We start from the raw sequence: 27,512 nt of genomic DNA, 5'->3' as shown, positions 1-27,512 counted from the left end.
TACATCCATCCCGTTGCGTTCCAGCTCTCTTTCTCGCTCTAGCTTTCTTCCATTCAAAAAATGCATTCTTGCCATTTTTCGCGAGAGTGCCCCGCTAGGATTTCCACTCTCACTCTCAATCTCTCTCTCTCTCTCTCTCACCGCTCTTTCCGGCAATATGGTACATTTGCGGCTGTGTGCGTGTACGTGTGCATCCTGTGGAACCAGCTTCCGCTCAGGCGGAAGAATCTGCCGGCGGAATCCTTTCAGGACGAATATTGACCGCGAGATAATGTTCGATCGATAGAGCAACGGTGGGAAATTTTCTGTTTCCATTTCGGATGCGCCAGCACAAACTAGGACTGCGAACGCAAACCGTGGAACGATCGAAGTTGCCGTTTTTTATTGGGCAGCTTTTGACAGCAACCTCAGCAGGCTTTGGGAAACCCCTGGGCAAAGACGTTTCATCTCCGTGCTTTGGGAACGGGTTACCGGACTCCGGAGAAGAGAAGAGAAAATGCGGCTGGGAACGAGGGGACGGAAGGAGGGGAGGTGCCACTGACGAACGCTTTTATTTTTTTTCTTATATGAGTCCCTCTGATCTCTTACTAACTCCCTTCCCTGTCTGTCTTTTCCCACCCAACCCGTCGTGCGAATTAACAGGAAGCAGCCGTCTGTCTGACGAGGTGCGTGCGTGTGTGTGTGTCACGTCACTCTCCGTGGCGGTCGAAGCAAGGCGAGAAGAAGTGTGCGAACTCAAACGTAGGGTAGAGTGTGGCGCTTTCCTTTGCTTCAGAGCTGCCGAAAGTGTTGAAAGAAATCCGCCGGCACAACCCGCTAGCAGCAGAAGCAGGAGGTTAGCAAAAGGACCTCTTTCAGCGGCGAGTAACATTCCACGTGCTACTTTCCTTCTCTGAACGGGCAAACGAACCGGCCTGCGAGATGAACGTCGAGATAACGCCGAACTATTCGTACATTTTCGACTTCGAGAATGAGTTCATCCACCAGGACACGCGCGTCTGGATGGTGAAGAACTGGACGTACGTGTTCTACTATTGTGGCATCTACATGGCGGTGATCTTCGGCGGCCAGTACTACATGCAAAACAGGCCAAGGTAAGTAAGGAGAACCGTGTGTTTCTGGAACCGCGTTGGTTCCCTTTTTGCAGCGTGCATTGCAATACCTTTCGATACGGCCATTGTGCGGATTTATCAGAGCGTTTACGAGGGATAAGGACTTCCGTAACTACATCCGAGCGGTTGGATGAAGATTCACGTAACTTGCTTTTGTTATCACCGCACCCCGATGTGTGCGCTAACCGTAACGAATCATAATCAACTCGACGTCTTAAGCGTAAGCCGTCCCAGACCGTTTGGTTCGCCATTTGGCTGCTTTCGACAGCTACATTTTGACGGAAAGTCCTTTCACTTCTCAAGGAAGGATGCAAATTATCATCATGCAATCGTTTAGCTAGCTAGCTCGCTATAAAGTCTGATTCACCTGCCAACCGGTGCTAAATTGTATGGTCGGAAATTTTGAGCCGGTTTACCCCCGGCAAGCGGAAAATCACCGTTAAAACGATTGCGGTATTCCCTTCCAACCGGCGGCCGGTGGCAGTAACTTTTGCACTCGAAGCACGTCGTTCCTGCGGGGTTACGACGGCTCCACAAAAGAGTCGTCCTTGACGCGGATCGGCCTAGACAAACGCGCACCAGCGTTTGCCTGATAGCACGCCATCCGTCACGGAGATCGATGTGGTTGCGTTATTTACGACTGGCAAAGGGAGGCTTTGCTGCCACCGCAAGGATTTATCATCCCGGAAAAACTGCCCCCACGACAGCACAGTGCGTAGACGGTTCTTTTTTTTTCCTTTGTTATCAGCCCACGCCATGCATCCTTTTCTGGAAGTTGGACAGGTTCTAAGGTAGATTCTTTCTTAACGGAAACTAGACCCAAAGCACACTCAATAAAATGAAGAATCGTGGGGAAAACAAACGTTCATTTCTAACCGATGTTTTTCTTATTTTTTCCTACCTGATTGCAAACCGCGGTCTCCCTCGTCCTTGGCGGTCTCGATCGTCTGATAGATAATCTGTTTTTCCTTGACGAAGCGGACCAAACCACCACCACCCCGATCCGTTCACCGTTCATCTCGAAGCATCGTTCGAATGCGTGTTAGCCCCTCCTTAGTGGATCCTTGAACGATCGAACGATCTTGAACTTGTCTTCACATCGGACGGTTTCGGTGTGCATTTTTTTGATTGTTTTGGATTTAACGGCTTCGAATTAGCTCTCCACGCGATGGCTCATCGCGCACACCATGAAAAAGATGAAGCTCGTGGTTTTGGCGTTAAAAAAATCGTTAATTGCCGCCCATTGTGTCCAGCGTTCGCCTGCCCAAAAGGTTTGCTCACCGGTTTGTTTGCGTTATTGTTACAGTCTCAGATTACTGCACGCCCGGATCGACTTCAATATCCGAGGATAACTTCCTTCTGATGTGCCTTTCACGCCGTACGAAAAGTGTCTCGGTGCATGCTCCCGCCAAGAGCGAGTCCACCTTGACCAAAGAGGTTTGAATGCGTGTTTATTTCCGCCTTTGGGGTGGTGTTTTAGGTCTCGTTTTTTTTGTTTCGTTTGTTTTCTTCGGTCCGATTTGTTTCTCGCGTAACGCCTGCTTTACTCCTGGCAAACAACAATTGCCAGCAAGTGGCGGCGCGAGTCATGCCGCGCCAAGTGGACGGACCATCAATTGCGCTGGCCGAGAAGGAGGACGAGAGCGTGCTGTGGCTGAATGTTGCCAGTGTTATTTTCCACACTAGGCAGCCCTCCGTGGTTTGCCGTGAACTTGCGTACTCGGGCTCGACTTTGGGGTTTCCTGCTATTTCTTTTTTTGTGTGTCGCCCTGTCGTTACAAAACGCACGGCCAAAACCCCGACCAGAACGGTGCATTTGTTCTTGTGGGGAGGCTTTTTTCTTTTGCTGTTTTATTTCGTGCTCGTGGATTTGACGAATTTACCCATCACGCGCATGTGTCCACGTTCTTAACGACGGTCGTCTACCTTCCAAGCAGGCTGAGAGGAGTGTAGCTCGGGAAGGCCCCACACAGGGTGGGCGTTTTTTCTTTCGTTTACCCAAAACCACCCCAAATTGACGTCAGCACACGATCACCGTGGCATCGATGAGGCGGATTTGCTTCGCTGTGTCCATTCTCGACAGGGGGGGTTCGTGGAAAAAAGTTGCTAAAAAATGGTCAACGTACGCACTCTGAGCGATCGCGCACTTCGACCGTGAACTTGAACGCGTGTGTGCTTTTGCCTTGCCGATGGCGTCTTCTATATTTTCCTAGCTTATACCTCGAGGAAGCTTGGCAAATAATAACACACAGAAGCGCAAACGGTTCGAGAAAATCCGCCAACCAATAGCCTCGAATAAAGCCCGCAAATTTCAAGTTCACTTGGCTTGATTTGCCGGGTTTCGCGATGTTCTTCCGAAAATCGGTAAAGTAAATGTTTACCCAGCTGGGTGGGCTTGGTGAGGTTGAGATGGGCCTGAATCTTCTTTCCCATAGGGGTGTTTTGGCCATTCTCACGGCAGCGGGAGGTTTTTCGTGTGTTCCCCCGTTTTTGCTTTTCGGCTCGACAGAGAGAGCGCGGTTTATTGATACAGGTGCATTTGAAGATGAGCCCTCCTTATTAACCCACCCCATCGATCTCCTGGAAGGAGATAACGTCAGCTCTGTCATCCATGCGAGTCGTTACCGTGATCCCATGTGCTACCGATTATGTGGTTCTGTCGAAGTCACGGTTTTGATTGGAGCTATTTGTCACGTACGCTTGCGGGAGTACGCGGAAACCTGCTGTAAATTGCGGCCAGCACAAACACGGGGCTGCTTGACTCATCTCGTCGCTAGTCGGATGTAAAAATCTCCCGGTGAGTGGAAACAACAAAAAACGCTCCCCCCCTGTTAGTGAGCCGCCTCTCCGTTGGGGGCGCATTGGGAAGCTAACGAGAACCGTGTTTTAGCTCTATGAACAGCCCCTTTTTCGCTCACGAATCGGTCTACCGCACATCTCGTGCACTTAAACAACGCCCTCGCCATCGGTCCACGTCACGGCCGCTGGCTGACGTTGAGAAGCGTGGAGTTCTGCCCGGTTTACTGACGATACCAGACAACGAAGGAAGTTGCTAATCACGATTTATATATTGCATGATGACAGCATTTTGCTGCTGCCACTCGTGTAAGCGCACAGTTTTCGGCCGTACTGGCTACGTAATTTGTGCACATGTGCGCACTGGCTTATCTACTGCTTGCTGCTGCTGCTGCTGCTTCCGGGGAGAAGGGGCCAGGTTTGGTGGGATTTTATTCAGCCCTCCCTTTAATGCAGATAATGTGCTGTGACGAAACGCATGATTGAACCGCGATAATGCTGGCCGGTGGTACGCCTGTCAAGGAGGAGCGCGTTCTTGTTGTTGACGTTCTAATCATCCGTTCGCTGTTAAATGAACACATTGCCAATTTGATCGAATCTATGCACCCACATCTATGTGCCCCGTGGTTGGGTGTATCAATTTGAAGTCAATTAGAGTGGTGAGATTTTGTACAATCACCCAAGCAGACACGTGGTCCCGTCCTGGAATGGTAATCTCATTCATCACGTCAGGCAGGTGTGTGTCCTTGTCCCGGAACAAGCCTCTCCTGGCGTCACTTCCATTGAGCATGTTAATGCTTGAAAACAGCGCATGGGACGCTCCAGGAGACTGGCAAAGTTCTTTTTGCATAATTGAATCATTCTGCTGGCTCTGCGTTGTGCTGTTGCCTTGTCCGGAATGCGGCACAGTCCTGGGGACACACAAGCACCTAATGGGGCTGTGTTAATAAAGCGATCTCGACAGTACCCCGAACGCGTGTGTGTGGGGGTTTGGTTGCTGTGTTGTTCCGTCGCTTGGGGGTAGGTTTTTGTTGCTGGGGTTGAAAGGAAAGACACCACACATTCGCTTAATCGTCCTCGTCACCGGCAACTTGGCGAAGAGTGCGGCCAATTGCTGAATGAGATGATTACGTGGGGAGAAACGTACCGGTACGATGCCCCGGTAGTGTGGTTGTCACTCGTCCACCCTCCGGCCGGCTGGATGTGGTTATTAACATATCTCTCTTGCCGTGGAAAACTCATCTACCTTCCGTGCCAGGGGTTTTAGTTTTTGTGGTGATGACGATGGTAGCGAATTGTTCCGTTTGATGTTTTGAAGATGATAATTTTGTTGGGGATGATTTCATTTGGCACAGCGAAAGGGAAAGGAAGAAGAGCCCGTTGTGGGGGAGATGGAGGGACGTTTCCATCTCATTAGAGTGCCGTGATGGTGACAGGTTGCACATTGTCCGGCATATAAATTGGCATGCCTCGGTTGAGTGAGAGAGCCACTTCCGGATGGTTGCCTGATGTTGGACGTGCATTTTTTTTTATCACGCACCCTTTTTATGTGATGAAAGCGGCGCTCAAGCTATGCTAGCGTGAGTATTAGAAGTATTTGCAAACAGTGCTGTAATGCCTATAGAAAAAAACTTCACTTCTGAAAGTGAACATAAAGCTCAAATCACTGAGTTTTGTATTCATATGCATAAGCAAAAAGAGCCCTCCTGTTATCCTGTTTCGTGCATGGCTTTCTCCCCCATCGTCGTCGGGGTCACACTCACCGCACCGCATTAATTGATAGAAGCGAACGCCAGGGAGGGTTTCCTTTCCGCTTCCGGACAATTTATGCATATCAGCACCAGCCCCTATGCTGCATACGAGAAGGAAACACCCCCTCCAAAAGCTACAGGTGTAAAGGGGGTGCGCTACCGTACCAAGCACACACCGGATCCGGATCCCGCCATATCATTAAGCCGGTGACTAAGCACACGACATGGGAACAGCTCCACGGCTCCACTATATGGGCTGTTGGCACGGAAAAACGGGGCTACCTTGGGCGCATAACTTGTACCGATAATTGTTGCGATCCGTCACCGTTGGTTCGTTGGTTGGTGGGCTTTTGCGAGGGCGTGGGATACTGAAGTGTGGTCGGCGATTTGCTAAGCTTTATCAATTAAATTTCTACTCTCACGCACCGAACCACGTGGCTGCGACAAATTAGCGCAAAATGACGGACAAAACAACAGAACCACATCATCGGGTGCGCGTTGTGGCGCTCTACACGTGGCGTTTTGGAAAGGGTTTGATTAGTTTGATTCACTGCTGCGTCGCAAAACCCTCTTTCTGCTTTCCGGTGCATTCACCTGCCATCCAATGATTCAATCTATGCAAGGAGAGCGACCGTGAAAGGGTTGTGTTTGTTTGCCGCCGGTGCTGGTATTGATTCTTTCAACGCGCAGCAAGAGAGTTCCACTAGATTTGGCTGCCTGTGGAGAGTCGCGTAATTTAACATCCATCCCCTTTCGTTTGGAACTGGAACACGCGGCCGCTTGGCGACAGCTTGCCGCCACCGCAGGATAAAACGCTGTTGATTGTCCCCATTTTTTTTTTGCCGTGTGTTTTTCCTGCCTTCGCCAGGCAATCCAGGATCGACGGGATCCGGGTGCAGAAGGACATCGCGTGACTGAGTGCCGTTTTCAGTGGCACCTGCGCTCGACTCCTCCACCCACAGCACCTTCTGCTTATTGGTGTTGGCCTTTGGTGGATGGAAAAGTTCGCTGGCCTTCGTCCTGGCTTGGTGTGGTTGTGTTGTGGGTGGAGGTGAATCGCGACGAGCACGAGCTTGAGTTGCGTAAACATGTTATTTCCCGAAGGAAGCAATTTCTCCCTAGAACGCCCGGAGGGGGGCGATCGTCCCCGTCTTCGTTTCTGCTTTCAACAGCTCCCAGCGCTAGTGGTGGCGTTATTTGCCCTTCTCTTAGCTGGCCCTTTTGTTTCCCATCACGCTTTTGGTGCCGCTCGCCCAGAGCAACCCGTATCCTGGCGTTCGGGTAAGTGCTTTACGTCAAACACTTCGCGCAAAGGACGTTTGTTCCCGTGCACACATAATTCTGGTGCTGTTGCGAGCCCACAATCGATGACAGATATTGGCATAATATCGTGCAGAGATGCCCCCCCCCCTGTCTTGAGGCGCGCACGTGTTCCCTGCCGGCGCGTAGTCGTTTGAGCTGCTTTGTGCTTTGCGAGTGGCACGCGAGAAAAGCTGGCATCAAAAAAAAAAAGGCCCGCCATTACTTGTCGCCGTGGGTCGCGGTCGGTTTCTAAGTGTGGCGGTTCTTTCCCACACTGGCGTGGCCGCGAATCGATTGAAAACACGAAAAAAAACCCCGTCGAGTCGCCGATTATGCTGATGACAAATGATTGCACTTAATAGAAAGATAAGGAGCGCTTCATCGGGGCATACGGTGGATGGTGGCGCCGAAGGTCAACCGAGTGGGGAGGGGTCAGTCGCCACGGTTTGGATTGCGAATTTTGTACTGCAGTTCCACGAGGAAAACGAACAACAAAATAATGTCCACCCCATCGCGTTTGCAGCGGAAAAAAATCGCAAAGCAACCCCATCGCCAGTGAATGCGCAAAGCACGCACCTTTCCTTTAAGGGTCGGTCTCGAGTGTCTTTGGTCGCATGTGGTGCTCGCAAAAACAAAATCTTGATTACACGCGAGCAAATATTGACGAGAACCCGGGCGAACGACGGTGACAAGGACGACACCAGCGCAGGCGAACGAAAGCCTTCTTATCGTGTGGTGTGTTGGGTAGGCTCAATCTTGGCCGGGACGGACGCCGTGGTTGATCGAATCTTGGCCAGGCATCTCGCTCGTTTGCGGTCGCTGGTCGCTTATCTTTCACACTCATAATGCATGCAATTTATGGGCAAATGCCTGGTGGAGTGACGTACACGTAAAGTAATTTCATTCTTCCTTTCGCAAGCCACCTTCCGAAGGATGGGAAAAAAAAGACCGAAAGAAATTATATACGATTGTTGCTTCCCCAGGTGTGGTAGCGGGCGGTTTAATGCCCGCTTGGTGAATTTCTGGAAATGGTTAGTGAACCTGTTTCGTCCCTTCATTAATGTAACGCTGGGAAGGTGGCCATCGGGGGACGGCTGATTAGATAGTCAAATCGATACGATGTTGGATTTTCTCCTCGCCATTTATTACATTTTATGGCCACCCTTCGCCGGTCGAACCAGACAGGGAGGTTCCAACCGCCTGTAAATGTAACGCGAGCTGTTCTAGCTGTGCTAATTCGAAAAACCTGTTCAAAAGGGGGGCTAAGAAGATGAGCTAAAGCGCGTTGAGAAAACATCACCAGACCCGACGATGGTGCGTGTGTTTTTTTGGGTAGCCATTCATCTTAGGTTATTTTTTTAAACATTTTTCTCCGCTCGTAAGCTGGTTTAATCAATCGAACTCGTGTTACCATGGATACGCTGAATACCGAGGAGATGACCGTTCTCAGTGGACGTGAAGCGGTGAAGTTGAAATACGATGGTGTCCTCAATTTCAAGCCCACACCAGCGCTCAAAATTTGAGCTGGAATCAAAAGAAATTCGAGTGTGAATTAATTTTTCTCCTGCGACGAGGCTCCTTCCTTCAGTACATTAAACAAAGCTCAATATGGATGAGGCTGGCTTTCGTTTCGAAGGAGGGGAAGCAATAAAAAAGCATTAAGCGCACTAATAAACGCTCTTTTTGTGTGCGAAAGAAAGGCGCTCTGGTTGGTGGACGCAGTTAGCTGCAAACTGCTCGCATGGCAAAATGGCTCAAAATCACAAATCCCATACCCGGTTGAGTTTTACTGCAAGTCTTTTTATTTTTCGCTCTCGCACACAGCAATATGCCGGTCGTGTGCTGGTTTGATCCTTTCCTTTCCCGCTATCGTGCACAGTTCAATGAATTAATTTCGTGCACAACAAACCAATGAACATAAACCGTAATGCTCGAATTCACAAAGCCCCATCAGAAATGTGTTTGTTCTCCTCGCTGTTTCGCACAACGCTAGTGGTTGTTTTCGTGCTGTGTCTTTTGTTGGTGTGTTGTAACCCCCGGGGGTTTTGGTGTGTCATCGCGATCGGGAGTCGTAAAAAATGCTAATTATTACAAATGAGCAGGGTTGAAGCTTTTAGGGTGGTGTAAAAGAACACCTCCCTGGAGCGGAAGGTCCCTGATAAATCCACGTGCTCTGGCCTTTGGAATGCGGCGAGCATTGCAAAAGCCAAGCCTAGTGCGATTGGTTCTTTTCTCGTTCGAGAGCTTTCCTTGCGTCGTGCAATCGTCTGCCTTGGTAGAGCAAACAAGCAAATCAAACGCGACTGATCGAATCACCGATACTGCCGATCGTTTCTTTCTATCCGCCATTTCGGCCGGCCGATAATCGGTGCGTGCTCGTGCACCTTATTGACCTACTTATGGTTGGGCCGTTCTGCGTTTTAGCTTTGTGTTTTAGCCTTTTTGTTTCATTTCTCCAGCACCGCGATGTTGCGAGGAATCCTTTGCAGAAATTGCAAAAAGGAAAAAAAGGGCACCGCTTGCAGTAAGGCACCCACTTTTCATTTCGTCGGATCAATCACATAAGCGGGGTGGTGTTGATCGGTGCGAGTGGGGAAGGACAATTCGCTTGGAATGGGTAAAAAAAAGCTCTCGAAACATAAAGGGGGTGCCCTTTGATGTTGCAGGAGAAGGGTCGATGTGCAAATCGGTGGAGAGCAAAAACGCGAAACCCCCAAATGCCCCCGCATCCCCGTGCTCCCTTCTCACTCTCTCTTTGTCTCGTTCTCCCTTCGGTTCAGTCCCATCAGTCGCATGTTTGTTTGATGTTGGGCTCGCGTAACGATATTTACTTGCGAGAGCGCGCACCACCACCCAAAAGGGGGTGGGAAAGGATCATTAGGGTTGGTGCCGAGGGTGTGTGATCGATTGTTTGCCAATAGAGGGGCCCCCGGTGGGGGGAGGGAGTCTTCTGTTTCGTTTTAATGGCCTGCAAAATGTGACGACAAACGGGAGGCCGGCGTCGGTGTCAAGTGGATGGGCGTTTTTTTGTCGTCGCGCTTCGAGAAGATGTTTATTTTGCTGAAGTTCTACGATGGACGCTTGAGAGAAGACCGCGAAGGACCCATTTCTGGGTGTTGGGAAGGAAGTTCACCTTAACGACGTATGGTTACCGAGAACGCGAAAAAAGCGAGTGGGCTATGTTGTTGTCCCAAAATTTGCCATCCATTCATTGAAAGGTCTCAAATTAAACATGCTTTGTTCCGCGAGTAACGATGGAAAGGGAACACCATGAACACAGCCAGGGACGGAAGGTGTCCAAGGTGTTTATTTTTGGCGTTCGCATCCCCAGCTGGCAGACGGGGATGGATGGTAAAGCTGCAAGACGACGACGGACACACCTCCACCCCGAAGTCAAGGACGCGTGTTGGAAGACCATCTGAAAGCACCCTCTGGGAGGGTGTTCCTTTCTCTACTCGAACGCGCAATTCACGTGCCGAAGCCACCACCCGTAGGAGGGTGGTGGGGGGCCGCATGGTGGGGGCGACGTAAATGGGCGATGGTTTTGACACAGTTACGTTGGTTGGTTTATCAAACAGAAAGTTTGTGGCGCGCAGGAATTCGCGCCATCGCCACCCTCTCCGAGGAGATACGTAAGCGTAACGCATGTAACGCACGTAACGCACGTGCGCAATTCACCGATCCTCGATTTCGAAGGCTTAAAATCGGCTGATCGCTACTGATTGCATCGTGGAAGGAGGGAACATTGGTCGCGGGTGGGTTTGAACCGGCGGCCAAAGAAGTTCGAAATGCGCTCGAATGGTTTGTGGATGAAAACAATAGCGACGTAAAAATTAATAAACGTTGCTCTTCTTTGAGGGAGATTTTTTTCGCTCTATTTTATTGGAGCCAGTTGGGGGTAAATTCCTCCCCTGGTGGAAAAACCTCATCACTTTTTGGGGGTGGCATCACGGGCACACTGGCACGCTTATCCATCGATCGATGGAACGTTTCATTTGAACCTCACGCGCTGAAAGACAACTTTCACTCGATCCTGGCGCCCATTCGGAGCCTCTTTTCGGTGGTCAAATCCACGTGAATGTAGATCACGCATACGTGGGGGAGCTCTACAGCCATTAGGTAACATGCCTAAAACCCCGAGATTCCTTCGGGTCTGCGAGCCGTTTCCACCCTCCGTCGATCGCATGGTCGGTTGTTCGCTGGAATGGAGTTTTTGGAAAATCGCGGATGTGCATTAGAAAAGCGACCGGTACGGGTCGGGTCGGTGGGATATTATCTAACACCGGCAGCAGCAGCAACAGCGCAACCCCCGAAACTGGTTCGAACGAAGCATCGAATTAAGGTGCCCGAGACAGGCTTTGTTGCGTGGATTTTTAAATCGCCAAATGTGTCGAATATTTGAGCAATACGGTTGGATTCGACAAGGAAATGCTTTCGCGCGCCCTCACAGCACAAGCAGAGGAGAGAAACAAATGACCTCGACCGCAAAGCAACCAACCACACACCGGTACGGGTTTTCCCTGCGGTCAAGGAATATGTAACCAACCACCACCCTAAAGAGAGAGTGAGAGAGAGAGCTCGCACGAACGAACGAACGAACGAACGAACGAGTGACATAACCCGAAGTGTCAATCGGTCGAACGTCGAATCGCCCGCGAGACAGCCTTTTGTTTACCTTTTCCCTGACGTGTGGCCGGTTAATGTTTTGGGACGCGCGTTTTTATTTACATCCTTTTAGGGATGGATCGCGCTTTTAGGATGGGGGGGGGAGTGATTCGATCGCGCCGATGGAGCTTCGATTCGCTACGTCGAATCAATCCCAATTCCAGGCCAGATTTCTCTCGTCTGCTCGGTGATCCGTTGTCGGAGGCTGCTGGCGTAGAAAACGCAAGTGACTGACGCAATCTCCGGTGGTGCGAGCCAAAGCACACATACACACGCGGCCAAGCAAGCAGACAGAGAAAAGGCCCCCTTGAGAAGCGCGTCGTTACCCTCTCGTGCCACAGTCTTCGGCGATCGATCGGTGTCAAAGATATATTTCGTAAGTCTTCTCCGCTACCACACCGTCATCATCGCTTTTCCTACCTCCACACCAGGGGAGCCTTTCACCTTATGGAACCCTCTCTGCCATGGGCGAAACACGCGGCCCCGCGGCCAATCATCGTCTCGTGTCTGTGTGTGCGTGCGTATCTCTCACTATCTCTCTCCGCGAATCCCATCTCACGTTCGTTCATTTCGGCGGAAAAATGGTTGCAAATTTGCCCGCGCAATTCGCACACGCGGTGGGTCGGTTTTCGAGCTGGGACAGAGCCGTGGAAATGCCACACGATGTAGCAGCAGGGTGAAAAAAAAACACCTCCAGTGGCATTACGCGCGCGCGCGCGCCCGAGCCTGCTGAACCTTTAAGTCGATGGGTCTTGGCGCGAATGTGGCGCAGCAGCAGCTGATGATAAGGCTGAGAAAGAGCATAAAGAAAGGTGCAGCCAAGACATGGCGCAAGAATTACTTCATCGGCAAACCAGCCAGGGGTAGTTTGCAGCCGGAAAGGATCGTGCTGCTTATGGTGTGGTTCATGAGAATATAATTGTTCTCCCCGACACACCGGGTGACCTGGCACAGTGTTTAAGGCACAATGTAACGCTCTCTAATGATGATAATGGTTTTCCATGCGATGGCACAACTCTCGGAGTGACACTCTTGGCTACATGACGAGTTTTCTCACGGCTTCTCCGTTGCTAATGCACGACCCAATGGGTGGCATAACGCGTTGGGGAGATTTGATTTTTGGCAAGGAAAGATAACGCCACCAACCGCTAATAAATGTGTGCTATCGCTGCGGAATCAACCCCAGCTGGAGGTGTTTTTCTAGAAGTATTAAAGACCTGTGTCGGAGGCGAAATGAGGCGATAACACGGTTATACTCTTCACCCTCGCTCTGTTCGCAGATAGCAATTATCGGTGTCGTTACTGCGATGTTCTCGAAGCAGGACATCCGGCGGACGATGAGCAATTTACCTTAGACCATGATTGGCTTTGAAGAGTCCGCGTTTTTTTTTTCGCAGCAAGACACAATGCACCTTCTCAAGAGTTCCATGATTACGTTGTCGCTCTCGTCTCACTTCGTCTCGCCACCATCCGAGCGCCTTTTTGATAAGCAACCAAATGCTCAGCTGATGCTTCCTGATAAGAGTCACCTTGCGAATGGCGCTTGGATTATTGTTACTATTTTATTTCGCGTTCATTACCGCACCTAATCTCATTACACAAGCACCTGTTGCTGGCGATTGCGATCCAGATGCTAATGATTGGACCCATTTTCCCATGATAAGCGAAAGGCGGGGGGCGGCAGGGTTCGAGGGCTTGTCACCATTTTCTTACATTGTTCGACGATGGGGCCACCGATAGTGATCGTAGAGTGGCGTCCTTGAACGAACACCGGTCATCGTTGGATTACTTTTGCAAATGCGCCTCCCTCGTTTCGGTTCGCCATAATCTGATTACGGGAGCGAAGAAGGCGCCCGGAAAAAAAGGTCACTTTCGGTCCCAAAAGGGTCAGACACTTGACATCCCGGCCCAAGGCGAGGCTATCAAAGCACACGCTTCCAGACCCCGGCGGTGGGGGGTTAAAGCATTTAATTGCGGCCCGTCCATTGGCCCGCCTCCCCACATTAATTTGATCGTTGATCAGCGCTAATTAATCGGTTCCTTTAGGTCCTGCGCGCGGCACCGTGACACCGTCACCACACGGCCCTGCATTGGCAATCCGACCGACATTTGACCTTTTCCCTTCGTGTGCGCGGTATCGAAGAAACGGGCAAAAAATATGCGTGTGTGTGACGTTGAGCGAAGAAATGGCTCCATCATCATCGGTTGACAGGCGCGACAGAAGGGGGCGAGTGTGCGGTGTATGCAAATGTTTGAAATGTTAATTTCAAGACAGCGTAACAACGGACGGGTTCTCGTATGGTGGCTTTCTCTTCTCTTCGCGTGGGTTCAAAGTATTTGGGTTTTGTGCCAAAAACAAAACAACAAAAAAACACACAAATAGCGCACCGTCATTAGTGCGTGCTTGGGAGGCTTTTCCCTGGCCGGGGTTGACATTAATGATAGTACTTTTGTGGTGGTTATGAATTTTAAAAATTAACTCCACCAAAACCACGCACTCACGAAGAAGGAAGCCGCGGTTGCTGCGGAAAAGCGATAAGCCAAAGGCAATCTCTTTCTTGGTGAAACTCTCACAAACAACGCGAAACTTTTGTCATGAAACTAACGACAATACTTAGAGCGAGGCAGCATGTGCTATCGAGGGTGGATGAAATGTGAATAAAAGTTTCTGTTTGAATTGCTCGTTGTCTAATTAACGCTGGGAGCAACATTTCCCCGGCCTTCGAGGGCAGTTGAAGTTGTGCACGCAAAATTCAATCGCAGCGGCTTTAAAGGTGACTCTCGCAAGCGTGGGTTCACATATTTAGACGGCTCAATTTACCTCACGCTTAGGTTCTTCTTTTCGTCAAACCGGAAACATTATCTACCGGAAGCGGCCGAAAGTTTTCCCCGGTGGTGGAACGTTAGGAAAACGGCTCGAAAGACGTCCGGTCTGCTGTCACCGTGTGTTCTCGAGAAATTCGCTTCCTTCCGAAGGTGCGCGCCCGTGTGGTCGGTGAAGTTGAGAAGTAACCGGCCCTCCCCCTTGATAAGGATCTTCGAGGAGAGTAACCGTTTTTTTCCGCTGGTGGTGGTCATTCGTTCGGTCGGTACCGATCTTCTCGGTCGCGGTTGGAGTGTACCGGAAGGGACGAAACCATTTTCCGGTCTGAGGGAACATAGCTACTCAAGCAGGAGAACCGCGTGAAGGAGCGCTGTCAGCATGGAATGGACAGTGTAAGGAATAGGAACCCGGTTTTTCCGACGTCGTTGTCGTCGTGGTCGTGGACGGAAGAGGTCATGTACCACTCGCGCGATAGCATGCCGGGTTGCGCGCGCATTTTTCCACCTCTATCGATTCATTTCATGCTCGCCGGAACGTGCTCTCTTTTCGCATGGTTTTCCACGAAACACGTTCTCTTTCCTGCTCTCTCTCGCTCTCGGGCTGTCTCGACAGATATGCGGCGGCATCTCGTTTGCTCCTGTTCGTTAGGGGTGGCTGGGATCGAACACGAACACCCTCTCAGTGCCCACGGGGGTGGTAATATGAATGAGAGAGGGCTTTTTTTGTGTGTTTCTGTTTGGAGGGATGCAGATGGAGCACCAGACCCTTACCCTATCTGTGGCAGCTCAGTGGCCGTGATGCTTGAAAGCTCGCTACTCTCTCCTCCACCATGACGAGCATACACGTGTTCAGGACAGGCTGCAGGCGAAGAACGAAACAACCACGGCGGAGTTTGGTTGCGGGATCGACGATTCCCACCGCTCGCACCAATATATCCGGTTTTTGTGGGTGCCGCCTTCTCAATCTGTGTGTGTGTGTGCTTTCCCGGTCGTCTCACCCTTCTGCTTCCACACCGCCCGGTGGCCGTTTGCCGGAATGTCGTTTTTATGTAACGCCCGAAAGGTGTCTTCCACGCAGCGTTCCACGCGGTAAAGCTGGCCCAAGAGAAGACTGGCTTTTCTTGTATGTGTTTCTTTTTCTTCCATGCTAGCGGGTGGTCGAAAGCCTTCACAGCGCGATCAGACGTCGATGGAGCGCGACTAGGAGCCCTGTTTATTTCGGTGGGTCAGGCCCCGGAATCGATGGACCGCACCGATTGCGAGCTGGTGTGTGTCTAAATCCGATTTCTGCCGTCACCTGTGGTTGGGAAAAAGCAATAGTACCTGGGCAGCGTTTGCAACAGGATACACACGCTCGCTACTGCCCTGATAAGGAAAAGGTTGCTCCTTCGGTGGGTGAGAATAAACTCATGGCTTTTTGGCACGACGTCTGGGAATGTGTTGCTTTTTTTTTGCCTTTCAAGAATCCTTCCGCCTATGTTGAAGGTCACGCACACGTAGTTCATGTTGGTCCGATTTCTGAGAACGTCCACCCAAAGGCGCCGGGTTTCCCTCACAGAGGTTCACTGAGTTGGTGGGGAAATTTTTAATTAAAATAGATAAGACCTTAATGCTCGATGATGTCGGTCGGTGATAATGAAGTAAATTCCACCGCTTTGAAGCTTTGCGTTTTTGGATCGTTGTGATACTCGTCGTATGACCGTTGACCAGAGAAAGACTTCCTTCCGCACATCAGCAACGTGTCTTAGGGCCTCTTCAAACATGGCTTTTCACAATTCGCCTTGACTCGAGGCTCGAGTTGACACAGTGCGGATGCTATCGTGAATAGGCCACCCCGTGGCGTGGATGAAGTGATTCAAAATGTATAAGCCGGGCATGCCGGCATCATCTTTGTCGCGCTGACAATGCGCTCTCTAGCCCCCGAGAAGAAGCATTAATCTTTAAGCATCCCCAGCAGCGCAACGCAAAGAACGTTTGCTCAGCACCCTTCGCTTGCATCGATGAGCCAACGAGGAGAGGCCCATGTTGAAAGAAAGCTCACACGCTTTGAATAGCGAGCGCCTTTCCAAGGTCAAGATTAGTTTTCTTTCTGCCTCTCATCCGAACCATCACTTTCCCCGGTCGAGCCACATAGCATGGCTGGGTTTCAAGGTCTCGTGTTTGCCTGTGTTTCTGTATGTATGTAGAAGGAGTGGAAAGCAATCTTGTGCAGCCCTAGAACCGGGGTGTTTTATCGCGCGCATCGTGAAGGAGCTTTTTTATGGCTCTTCGGAACCGAGCGTCCCGCGTGTGTGTTTCAGGAAGGAGTTTCTCTTGACATGCTCTGGAGGAGTAGTCCTCCCGTTTTGAAGTGGTGTAACAAGGCCACCAGCTGGATATGCAGTTTATGAATGGAATGGAACTGACTGGCTCGACTTATCCCCCCCACATCTGCCGATTATCCCGTCGGCGTCGGCGTCCTGCGTTATTCCCCATAACCGATGGGAGGGACGGGCGTCAACATCGACGGGGCCCGTTATATGAATGAAAGCCGGCCGGTGCCTTAACTCTCCATTTCCTGTCGCGGGCGTGTTCTGCCGCGCTAACCAATTCCTATGACCTTGACGGCGGTGTGTGTCGGGCGATGTCGCGCTCTGATACGGCAGGATTCGCGCGCCTCCATTGGGTGGTATTTCATCCTCCCCCCCCCCCCCTCCCCCAAACCATGCGGTGGGTTCGAACACAATGACGGGGGGTGTCGTTGGAGTCCACGTCATGCGCGCGTGTGTGCTGATTGGCGATATCGCAGATATGGTTTTACGCGGAACGGAAGATTTCACCGAGCTTCCGATTGATTCACGCCCAAGGTGGTGTGATGATGTAGGGTGAGAACGCGATGTTCACCCTTCTTATCGCGCACCCGTGGGAATAAAGTGGGGAAAGTGGACAGAGCGGGAGATAACGTCACAACAAAACCGGTTGTTTAGGGGGTTTCGTGCGAGATTACGGATGCGATTCACCGGTCCATCGAGGCATTTCGAAATCGATCAATCCCGATAAGCCTGGGTGGCGAATTAATGGCAGACCGTTCTCTTCGTGCCTTCTGATAATGCTATGGTTTGGTAGAAGAAAAAAAAATCCGAACCGGATGCCTCCCATTCGCGCTGTTGCTGACGGCGTAATCCATATTAATGTTACGATTTTGTTTTCGGTGTACATTTCGAATTTTAAAACCCTTCAAAACGAGCTAGAACTCGCATCAACTATTCATAGCCGCTGATTTCCTGAAAGTGTACCGTTTTATGGTTGACTAAACACGACCAACTTCACTTTTCTTCGTTACAGATTCGAGCTGCGAGGACTGCTAGCGATATGGAACACACTTCTGGCAATGTTCAGCATAATGGGAGCTTGCCGGACAGCGCCCGAGCTGGTGCACGTCCTGCGGCACTACGGCCTTTTCCACTCCGTCTGCGTTCCTAGGTAAGTGCCTTTTGCTTTAGCGACAAACCGCACAACAACAACACCTTAAATGTACGTCTAGAACCTTTTCGAATGGTGGGAACCCTGCCGCCAAGGACATGCGCTTCTTATCGGGGTGGCGTTCACGTGGTGAAAGAGTAACGAGAAATGACCTTGCAATCAGGATCGTTTTTTCATCAAAACAAGCCCATTTCGATGGTCGGAGAACACCCTGGAAGGCGGATGTGCTGATGGTTGTTTTCGGGACCCCCGCATTGACCTAATCAGTGGACCGCCAGATAGGAACACCAGCGTGAGAGAGAGAGAAAGAGTGGTGATAGTCGAGGCTGATTTGTCCAGAAAACTGGATTTTTCGCGACACGAACGCCTGTTGCCTAGCTTTATCAGCTGACCCGCGGGAACTGATTGATAAATCGAGGCCATCGGGCAGGAACAGGTCAGCGGCAATGGGCTGTTTGTGTGCGATCATCATCAGTGGGGTGATGTTGAGCCGCTGAATGGCGTGATGATGCCCTATACAGGGAGTAATGTTCTTTTTTTGTCGTGAGAAATTTATGTGTGGAAACGCGTACTTTATCGCTTGGAGACCGTACGCTTAAATTCGTTTACGAGGGTCGAGCCCTTACCCACTACATGGCCCGGTTGATTCTTCTGTTCGGGAGCGAGTTCTAGCCGGAAAACATCACACCGCACTATTTCATTATGCAGCTTAACGACGACAGCTCCGTTCCCGGCTCTCGGAGCCGGTGTAAAATGGTCTCCCGATGGCGATTAATTAATCGCGAGCTAATGATAAATAATATACTGCTTTAGTGACGCATAAAGCCTTTAATATGCTTTGGTAATTGCCGCGTTCCTATCAGCGTGGGGTGCGCCCAGAAACGCGACGTTTTCCACTCGTTCGATAACTCGACGCTGTATGACACGGTTGTAATGGCCAACCCTCCCCGTGGGCCCATTGTGTAACGTGGTTTAATATCTGTTGAAAATGATTGGAGCATTTTTATGATCTTGTTTTCGTGCCAGTGCGTCACGGATCTAGTTTCCTCCGGCAACCTTTCGCCTATGGTGAGATCGCGATTATTCGCTCGAGTATTGTACAAAATGCATTCGCAAAAGTCATGGATGCAGAAATGTTTGCCAGAGCTTTGCAACACATTCGCGCCGGGAGCGAGAGATTAAAAAGTGTTTGTGAAATGAAGACTGCATTAGTTTGGCTTTTTGGTTCCAGCAACAAAAACACACGAACCGGGGGGTTATATTTTAGGGAGGCAGCGTAGCGTGTCGACCGGAGCAGACTAATAACCGCGATTTTCTGAACAGTTTTTTTGTGCGGTGGTGATGGTGGTCTTCCCTGTGCTACGGTCACGGATTGTTCGTGGTTTGAAACAATTCGAGAGCCCGAAAGATCACGTTTCGCCACGCTTTGTATGTAACTCATGCCGTGGTGCGATGATGCTGCTGGCCGATGTTGCCAAACTGGGCCATTCCGTCTCAAAATAAAAAAATCACGAAACCAAACACCGAACACGAAATCAATAGTGCGTTTCTTGTTTGTTGTTTTTTTTTTTCTCTTCCTTTTTTCACTCTGTCTCTCCACTCGCAGCTGACGATCGGTTGATTGGGTTGTTTGGCAAACAATATCGGTGGGTTTTCCAGGCTCCATAAAACTGCAGCCGAGAATGGAAATAAATCAGGGTCGCGAACGGAAAAGATAAACGTTGGCTGGCTAGCGAGCGGTTGAAAAGCCTGAATGTTTTCGAAATATAACGCGCTCTGCCCTTAAAACCCTAATTACGGTTTTATGAAGTTTTCAAAAGCTCACCAAACGGAAAAGAGGAGATCAGGTCAGGTGGTTTGATAACTGCATCGCTGTTCGGTAATCAGCTGTTACTAAGGCACACCTCGAACCTCGTGAGCGCGGTGATGATCTTCATTTCGCCGAAAACGCGCCTCGATTCATTAGCGTTATGTCACGCGGTTGGCGTGCTCTTTGGCTCTGGCCGGTGGGATTGGGTAGCACCGAAATCCATAACCGGAACACGGAGTCGGTGACTGTGACGATTTCCTCACGGTCCGCGAAGGAGAGCGTTTCAGTGCGAGGCTGGTGGGGAATATGTCGCTTCGCGAGTTTTAGTCAAGCATAGCTTCATCCCGTTTAAAATTCGCCTCGATGGGGGATGGATTGTCTCCACTATCGCTGGGTTTTATTTGCGAACTAAAGGAGTGTCGAAAACCTGCGTAGTGTGACCTCAAATTGGAAAGACCGCCGGGAAGCGAAAACAAATAGTAAAAAATCCCTCGAATCATCGAAGCCGCCGACGTCGAGTGGGATCTTACCGATCGAGCCTTTTTGTTCGTTTATATGCTGGATCTGAAGGGAACATAACGCATAATGGAACTTCTGGTGGTCTGGTTGACATAACGCTACAATCCCTTTACGCGCGCAGGACTCACGTGCAGTGTGTGATCCGAAAGGAAAGCGAAAGTGTTTTGAACTTGAATCACGATCGGAAAGGGCTAGTGTGAGCCTTATGCGCACCGTCGAATGAGGTTAAATATCTTCGCTGCTGTCTCGCTTGCACGTTGGAAGGCATTTCCCGAGCACCTGATTATTGTCACTGCCCCCAGGCGATCCTCGGTGTGGCATCATTCCCCCCCAACCTCGATGGTTGCATAATCCTTCCAGCTGGTATCTGGCTTTCATCTCCGCCATCCTGTTTGAAGCTGTTTTTTCGGTGGTCTGGGAAGGTCAGACTTTTACAAACAAAAGCCCCGTAAAGCGTGTCATCTGTGGGCCGCGCTGGCGCTGGACGTATTATGAGTGGGCTAAATAAATGTCGCCTATCCAGATGCGCAGTTTCTTTTGCGTAATGAAATTTCATTTGCCGCCGCCGGCGGGGTACTGTTTGCGACTCAAATGACCAATCCCCGTCGCGTGGTTGGGTGTGAAAAATTTGTGTTACGAAACGTGTATTGGAACTATTGTGTGAAAATTCGCTGTCTCTTCCCCTTTCTTGCGGCTGGCACCCCGTGGTCGAGCTGCACGCGTGTGTGAAGGTAACGCGTTTAATGCAAAAATTAACCTGCACGGTGCAAATGCGTGGCATTAATATCCTGCACCGATATCTCGTCGATAACACGCGGGTGCTTCCTGTTTCAGACAGCCCCTGTTTGGGGGCGATGATAATCGGTATCAAAACTGCGGCGATGCGTGTGTAAAGTGTGCGTTCGGTGCTGTGTATTGTTGTGCTAATGCTGCTGCCAAACAGCCGCCATGTGCTGCTCCACCATCAACCTGCCACATGCGTGTGGGCAGGTCGATTGAACGGGGTTTCACGTGTTCGCTTTACTAGGTCAGAGGCCGGTCAGTGCACCCGTGTGCAGCGTGCACTAATTGAATTTCCGCGTCTCGCTTCGGTGGTGAACACCGTTCGCAGGACCCTCTCAGCTAGCGGGCCGACCAGAGAGGACAGAGCAGACCCGTTAGCTGAGCGAAACCCTTCCAAAAGGACCTGCTTGTGGACTGACACGGCATAAGCTGTGTGTGGTCGTGCGCCTGATTTCGTTTATGGCTGGGGAATCATAACCTCAAACACGGACTAAAATGGGCTCAAAATGCTCTTGTGCCTCCGGCGATCGTGCACCATCATCCAGCTAACACGAGGCAAGGCACGGATTTTGAGCGCCATAAGTATTAAAAAATGCGTTCGATTGCACACAAAAAAAGCGGTGCAAAACCGGTCCCGGGAGTGCAGGAGGAGAGGGTGGTCGTTTGAGCGATAAAAGCAACCCCCACAAACTACCCTGTCCAGCGTGACGGAGCGCTAGCTTCTGCTGCACTCGGTTGTTGGTTTATAAATTAATCATGATATGGAGACTAGGCGGCCTGCAACCGCCGATGACGAATGCGTCTGCTCTCTCGCTCTCTCGCTCTTTCTCTTTGTTTCTGGTTCACTCTATCTGCGATCATCCGATCGCGATCTCTTGTTGATGTTGTGCGCAACCTGTTTCAGGCGCTTTCCGGCGGCGTCTCACGAAGGTGAAGGTCTTAAAGCTGCTGGTGGTGGAAAACCACCCTGTCCAGATTTAGCACTGCCGGAAGAAATGGAACGATCTGGCGAATCTTCCAGAACCACGCGAGTTGCTAGCGAATCCGTTGTTTCGCTCGCTTCATCCGTGCGCGTCTGGTAATTGTGATTCGAACGAAGCGAACGAGCGAGTGAGCGGCCTAACGGACCATAGGGCCATAATTAAATCGATTTGCAAACCATTTTGCGAAACGCGCACACCACCGGGCTTACGCGAGCGGCAACTTTCGTTAAAAGGAAGCTGTTGCAACGCCAGTGTCTCCGAGTGTGTCTCTCGAGCATGTTCTGGGTCACCATCGGCACGGACACTCGGTGTGTTTGCACGTGGTTTTTTTAGCACACGCCAGCAGATCAGCTGTGCCAGCCAAATGCCGGAAAGCAACTCACCCTTAACGGGCTCACCATCAACTGCATGTGCCTTTGCTCGATCACCTGAAAGGGCTCGGTGTACGGGTTGTACGGGCACTATGTTGCACCTCGTGTACGATCAGCTGAGTAAGGGCCGCAGCATCAGACAAACCGAAGGTCAACTAGACAACCCGGTCGACGACCAGTCGCGGAACGCGCGAATCGACAAGCCCTCTCACTTGCTGAAGCATACAATCGGCCCTTAATGGATTGAGGCGTGAGGCGGAAAATGAAGCAACCAAAAAGACGGTGCCTTCGTCCTTCGCAAGGACACGTGTGTGTGTGTGTGTGTCTGTCACACGGATTACCATCGTGCTCGATCGAGCGGGATGAGATTTATGAGCGCTTGAAAAGAGAAAGGAAACAGGATCCATTTTACGCCGCTTACGGCAGCAGCAGCATCATTATTGGATCGGCCTTGTTTGGTGGGAGGTAGTTGGGTCCGTGCTTTATTTCGCGAAATAATTCAATAACATTAATTTCCACCGCTCTCTGAACCCCAAGGTCCCGGGATTGTTGTGTGCAGCACGGGTTCGATCAATCTTGCTAAGCTCTTCCGCGCATGGAAAGCAATTTCGCTCTCGCAGTCCAATATTTGTCATTTGCAACATTAATATCGCTTAGGCTGCTCTGCTGTACTTTGGGGTGGTCTAAATTTAGACTTGTGATATTGATTTTCCCTACTTGCTCCGCTTCTTTCGCTCCGTCGTCCAGCATCGATCCCCCCTTTGGAGTGGGTGGAAAATGTGATTGGACCTCGGGGGGGATGGTTCAGGATTTTTAATCCTCGAAATCCCACCACATTCATGGAGAGGCGTGGAATGCGTGTACTTGTGTGGACATGTCACAGCTATGAATCTTTAACGTGATGTGACGCGGTCCGTTTTGGTCCGTTTCCAGAATACCCGTAGGCATAAGGGTTTTTTTTGGGGTATTTTCACTGTCCCAACCTTCGGGATGCTTGATTGCGAGCTACTCAACGCGCGGACCCTACGGCGATTATCCGAAACAAAAACAAGCAAACACCAACCCGTGGGTGTTTGTGGGCAGATATTATTTGCTTTTTATCCGTCCCTTGATTTCCGCGTTTTTCCGGCCGGTTGCTTTCCGATGCGTCATCCCCCATCCGGCTCGTTGACGTCAATGCGTGAGAAGCGATTCGACGTTCGATCGTCATTTTTCCACGAGCCGATCGAATGACACCGGGGTGTACACATTGGCTGTCGGATGAGTTCGCGCGCGTCCTGATGGATGAGGGTGTATTAATTTGACATCGAAATATCTCGCTACCTACCGGCATTCGACAGGGCCGACTAGACAGACTACGCGAACGGTGTCGAATTGCTGGTGCGTCCAGCGGTGGTCCTATAATTAGCTTCGCAATTCAATAATTACCCTGCACGCGACAAACGGACGGTGCGTTGTCGCCAACGCTTTACATCCTTGCTATCTAATATCTCCGGTCGTCATTAGCCATCAAGTGTCTATTGAACCTAATGAACCGTTGAATAAATTAGACCATCGTTTGCGGCCACCATCGCCCTCGTCCGACACCATCTTCCCGGGCAGGCGGGACGGAGACGTTCAATAAATGGGAACACCGTGATAAGCGGCTTGACGAGCAAATCTGTGCCACAGGTGTGCCACAGGGCGAATGCTATTAGGGGTTGTTTCCTTGGCCGTGTGTGCAGCTTTCACTGATTAGATTTTGGCACTTGCTGCCATTGCTGCTGCTTCCGGTGGTGCACGATGGAGCGCCTTTTGCACTCCCCCATGGGTGTCGTGTTCGTTAAGTGGAGCAAAATTAGGCATTTCGAGCGATGGAACAATGAATGGAAATGGCGAAATTGTACGGCTGAGGCCCGGTGCTGTAAGCGTGTTTGAAGCCCTGTGTGCACAAATGAATCATCGATTAAATGGGAATACCGATCGGCACGAAACTGGCAGAAGAAACTGGTAGAAAAAAAAAAAACATGCACAAACCATGAGCAACCGCGTTACGTTTGTTTGAGCATTCGTACGTCATTTCGCGTGCAAACGCCGCTTCCTATTGCGATTAATCATGCACCTTTTGAGTGAGGAGCAAGCTTCTCGTTATTCATCCACCCTCTTTCTGGCGGTGCGTTTGGGCGATTGTCGTGAAGGGCCCACCCTAACCGACTAGAACTAGATTAACATTACGGCTCGTCACCCGACAACCAGCGGCGGCGACCCATTTGTATGTAGATTGGCCCAAGGCGGGCGCACAAAAAGGGACCGAAGCTCATTATTGCATTTTATGTTGCTTCCTGCCGTGCCCGCCGGGTGGTGTGTCGCCGTCGGGCAGCAGGACCTGTTAATTAATCATACAACAAAAAGCTCAAAGGGAAGCTTGTTGCGCACAAATTTGTCCCGAGGCCGCCGCCATCTTACGGCGCGTCAGCAAGGCGTTGGTTTTAATGCAGTGTTCACCCACCACCACGAGAGAGCGCGATCGCACGATAGTAACGAACGACTGGAGCATCTGCGAATGATGTGTGTTTTGTGTGTCTGTTCTTCCGTTTCCGGACACGCGTGTCCTTTTCCATTTCAGCTTCATCGAGCACGACCGTGTCAGTGGTTTCTGGACATGGTTGTTCGTCCTGTCGAAGCTGCCGGAGCTGGGCGACACGGTGTTCATCGTGCTGCGAAAGCAGCCACTCATCTTCCTGCACTGGTACCACCACATCACGGTGCTGATGTACTCGTGGTTCTCGTACACCGAGTACACCGCCTCGGCCCGATGGTTCATCGTGATGAACTACTGCGTTCACTCGGTGATGTACTCGTACTACGCGCTGCGCGCACTCAACTTCAAGCCACCGCGCTCGATCGCGATGCTGATCACGACACTCCAGCTGACGCAGATGGTGGTCGGTTGCGCGATCAACATCTGGGCCCACGGTTTCCTCCAGACGGCCGGCAAAAACTCGTGCAACATCTCCGAGATGAACATCAAGCTATCGATCGCGATGTACTTTAGCTATTTTGTGCTGTTTGCGCGCTTCTTCTACAAGACCTACCTCTCGACTAACGCGCGTAAGGGCAAGCGACCGATTCAGGTGACTGCATCCTCGACTGCAACCAGTGGTCAGTATAGTGACGCGGCTCGCATCATCAGTGGCAAGTCGGATGTGCAGTCGCTGCTTGCTGGGCAGGCCAGCAGCAAGATGAAGGCACAGTAAGTGCTCTCAACACCGGGAGGGGCAACTCTGGTGTCCTGTCGCGTCGCTTTCGCTTCCGTCTCTCCATCCCATCGCGCTCTGCCGCCAGCCGTGTAGAGTAAGCTATTCCGGGGTTTTAGGGGCAGGATCCAGGAGCACAATTCGTCCTCTGGTGGGGGAGAAAACAAAAAAACCTCGACGCATTCCATCCCAACTGGGAGCTATTCCTCGCTGGAGCATCGGACATGGACACACCACACACCCCCTATATGCATACGTTGATGAAGCTGTCTCTCACCCTGCTGCTGATGGTGGTGGTGGTGGTGGTAGAGGCGGGAACCGAGCCTTTCCTGTCCATCATTCCCCTTGCCATCGTTGGCATTTTCTCGTTTCAACGATAGAAGAAGTCGTCACCCACGAGAGGACATCACAGGACATCGCAAGAAAGCGATGAAGCTATTTCCAAAAAAAAGGAACATTTACAAACAAAAAACAAACCTACAAACAAACAGTCAACATACTCCTCTCTCCCCCAAAACCATCAGCTAACCAATAGTACCGCTTCAATAGGAAGAAGAAGAACAAAGAAAGGACGAGTTAGGAGGGCAGAATAGCACACATTACTAGCATTCCTGTTATTCGGGACGGGAGGGGCTTAGTAAGGCGAAAAGGTGCGCAAACCATAGGACTTAGTTGTTGGGGCACCCTTTGCCAATTTGCATACATACAGAGACACATACACAGACACGCAAATGGGTAAGAAGTAGAAAGGAAGCTACTTCCGGGACAGTACACCCATTCACCTTGGACGACACACAAAGGACGACAACGACGATGGACATGGACATGGATCTGGACATGTGGTGAACTAGTACGAACGACTACTTCTACTTACAAGGCAGAACCCGTACACACGTGTGGAGTAAAGTTACTTGCAAAAAAGGGCTGACTGGGGACTCGGGTAAAAAACCTATCGGGGAGGGACTATTTAGTTTAGCGCGTAACTATCTAATGGTAGCTTCTACTCTATTGTTTCTATTATTTGTTTATAGATATGTTTTTGATCTTTTCTGTTGCAATCATTTCGGGTGGGAATTGACGTGTATAGGTAGAGAGAAAGAGTAAAGTAAGCGCGTTAGAGGATAGAAGGATAGTGGACCGTAGGCGCTTCTGCGTGCGAAAGCTGACTCGCAGTGTGGGTAGGGAACAATTATTTTTTGTTTATTTCATAGTGTTGCTCCCACTCGTTCTGACTTTCTCTCTGGCTCACTCGAAATCGTGTTCGATCCGCACACCGTGCGATGGCGAACTAGGAGAAGATGAAGTGGAATTATTGTCGAAATAAAATAAACCGTGCGGGGAAAAAAGCTCCCAAAAGAAAGAAAAGTGAAGAAAATTCAGAGGCATGTTCGAGAAGAACTTTAACAACGACCATAGGGATTAGAATCTACCCCATTGTGGCTAGTTGTAGTCTGTACAGAGGCAGAGGGAACGAAGGAGAGAGAAAGGAAAGCAGAATAGCAGAGCTGGTTTCGTTCGCTTGATGAAGCGGGCAGTAGCAGGAACGGTGCTATGTAAAGTGAGGAGAAAAGGCAAAGAAACAAACGAACAACAAAACATCTGCGCAAAGACTGTTTTCGACTTATTTATACTAAATAAACGCAACGAGAGCGAAATAAAAAGAGGGGAATGCTTTCGAGGAGTGAAAATGGCAATGAAAATAAAATCACACGCGTGTGTCTATCAATGGATTTTGTTATCGTCCTTGCGCGTTGGTTTCGCGTGGCCCCAGGAAGAGCACACGCGCGCCAATGATGACTGAGATTATGGGGGTGGTTCGAGTGGAAGGTCCTACAGTCGTATGCTCCTGCTCCTGGCAAGGCCAATCTTGATTTGCAATTAAGGATAATGTTTGTTCCG

General features: G+C 50.5%; 1 protein-coding gene across 1 annotated transcript; it reads left to right on the top strand.

The window, feature by feature from the left end:
* The first annotated feature begins 921 nt into the window (after window positions 1-921).
* On the top strand, window positions 922-27,396 carry LOC128727394 (elongation of very long chain fatty acids protein 6). The gene is made up of 3 exons (XM_053821304.1): window positions 922-1,094; window positions 17,774-17,911; window positions 24,983-27,396. Exons 1-3 carry the CDS (start codon window positions 922-924, stop codon window positions 25,611-25,613), a joined length of 942 nt encoding a protein of 313 aa, XP_053677279.1. The 3' UTR covers window positions 25,614-27,396.
* The last annotated feature ends 116 nt before the right edge of the window (window positions 27,397-27,512 follow it).

The sequence above is a fragment of the Anopheles nili genome, chromosome 3 (assembly GCF_943737925.1).
Source record: "Anopheles nili chromosome 3, idAnoNiliSN_F5_01, whole genome shotgun sequence".
Classification (NCBI taxonomy): domain Eukaryota; kingdom Metazoa; phylum Arthropoda; class Insecta; order Diptera; family Culicidae; genus Anopheles; species Anopheles nili.
The sequence above is the reverse complement of the archived record's forward strand: the minus strand, read 5'-3'. Positions and strand labels throughout refer to the sequence as shown.

Coding starts and splice junctions, on each gene's coding strand:
- LOC128727394 (XM_053821304.1), top strand. CDS start 922: ATGAACGTCGAGATAACGCCGAACTATTCGTACATTTTCGACTTCGAG. Junction 1,095..17,773: donor TACATGCAAAACAGGCCAAG/GTAAGTAAGGAG, acceptor TCTTCGTTACAG/ATTCGAGCTGCGAGGACTGC. Junction 17,912..24,982: donor CACTCCGTCTGCGTTCCTAG/GTAAGTGCCTTT, acceptor TTTCCATTTCAG/CTTCATCGAGCACGACCGTG.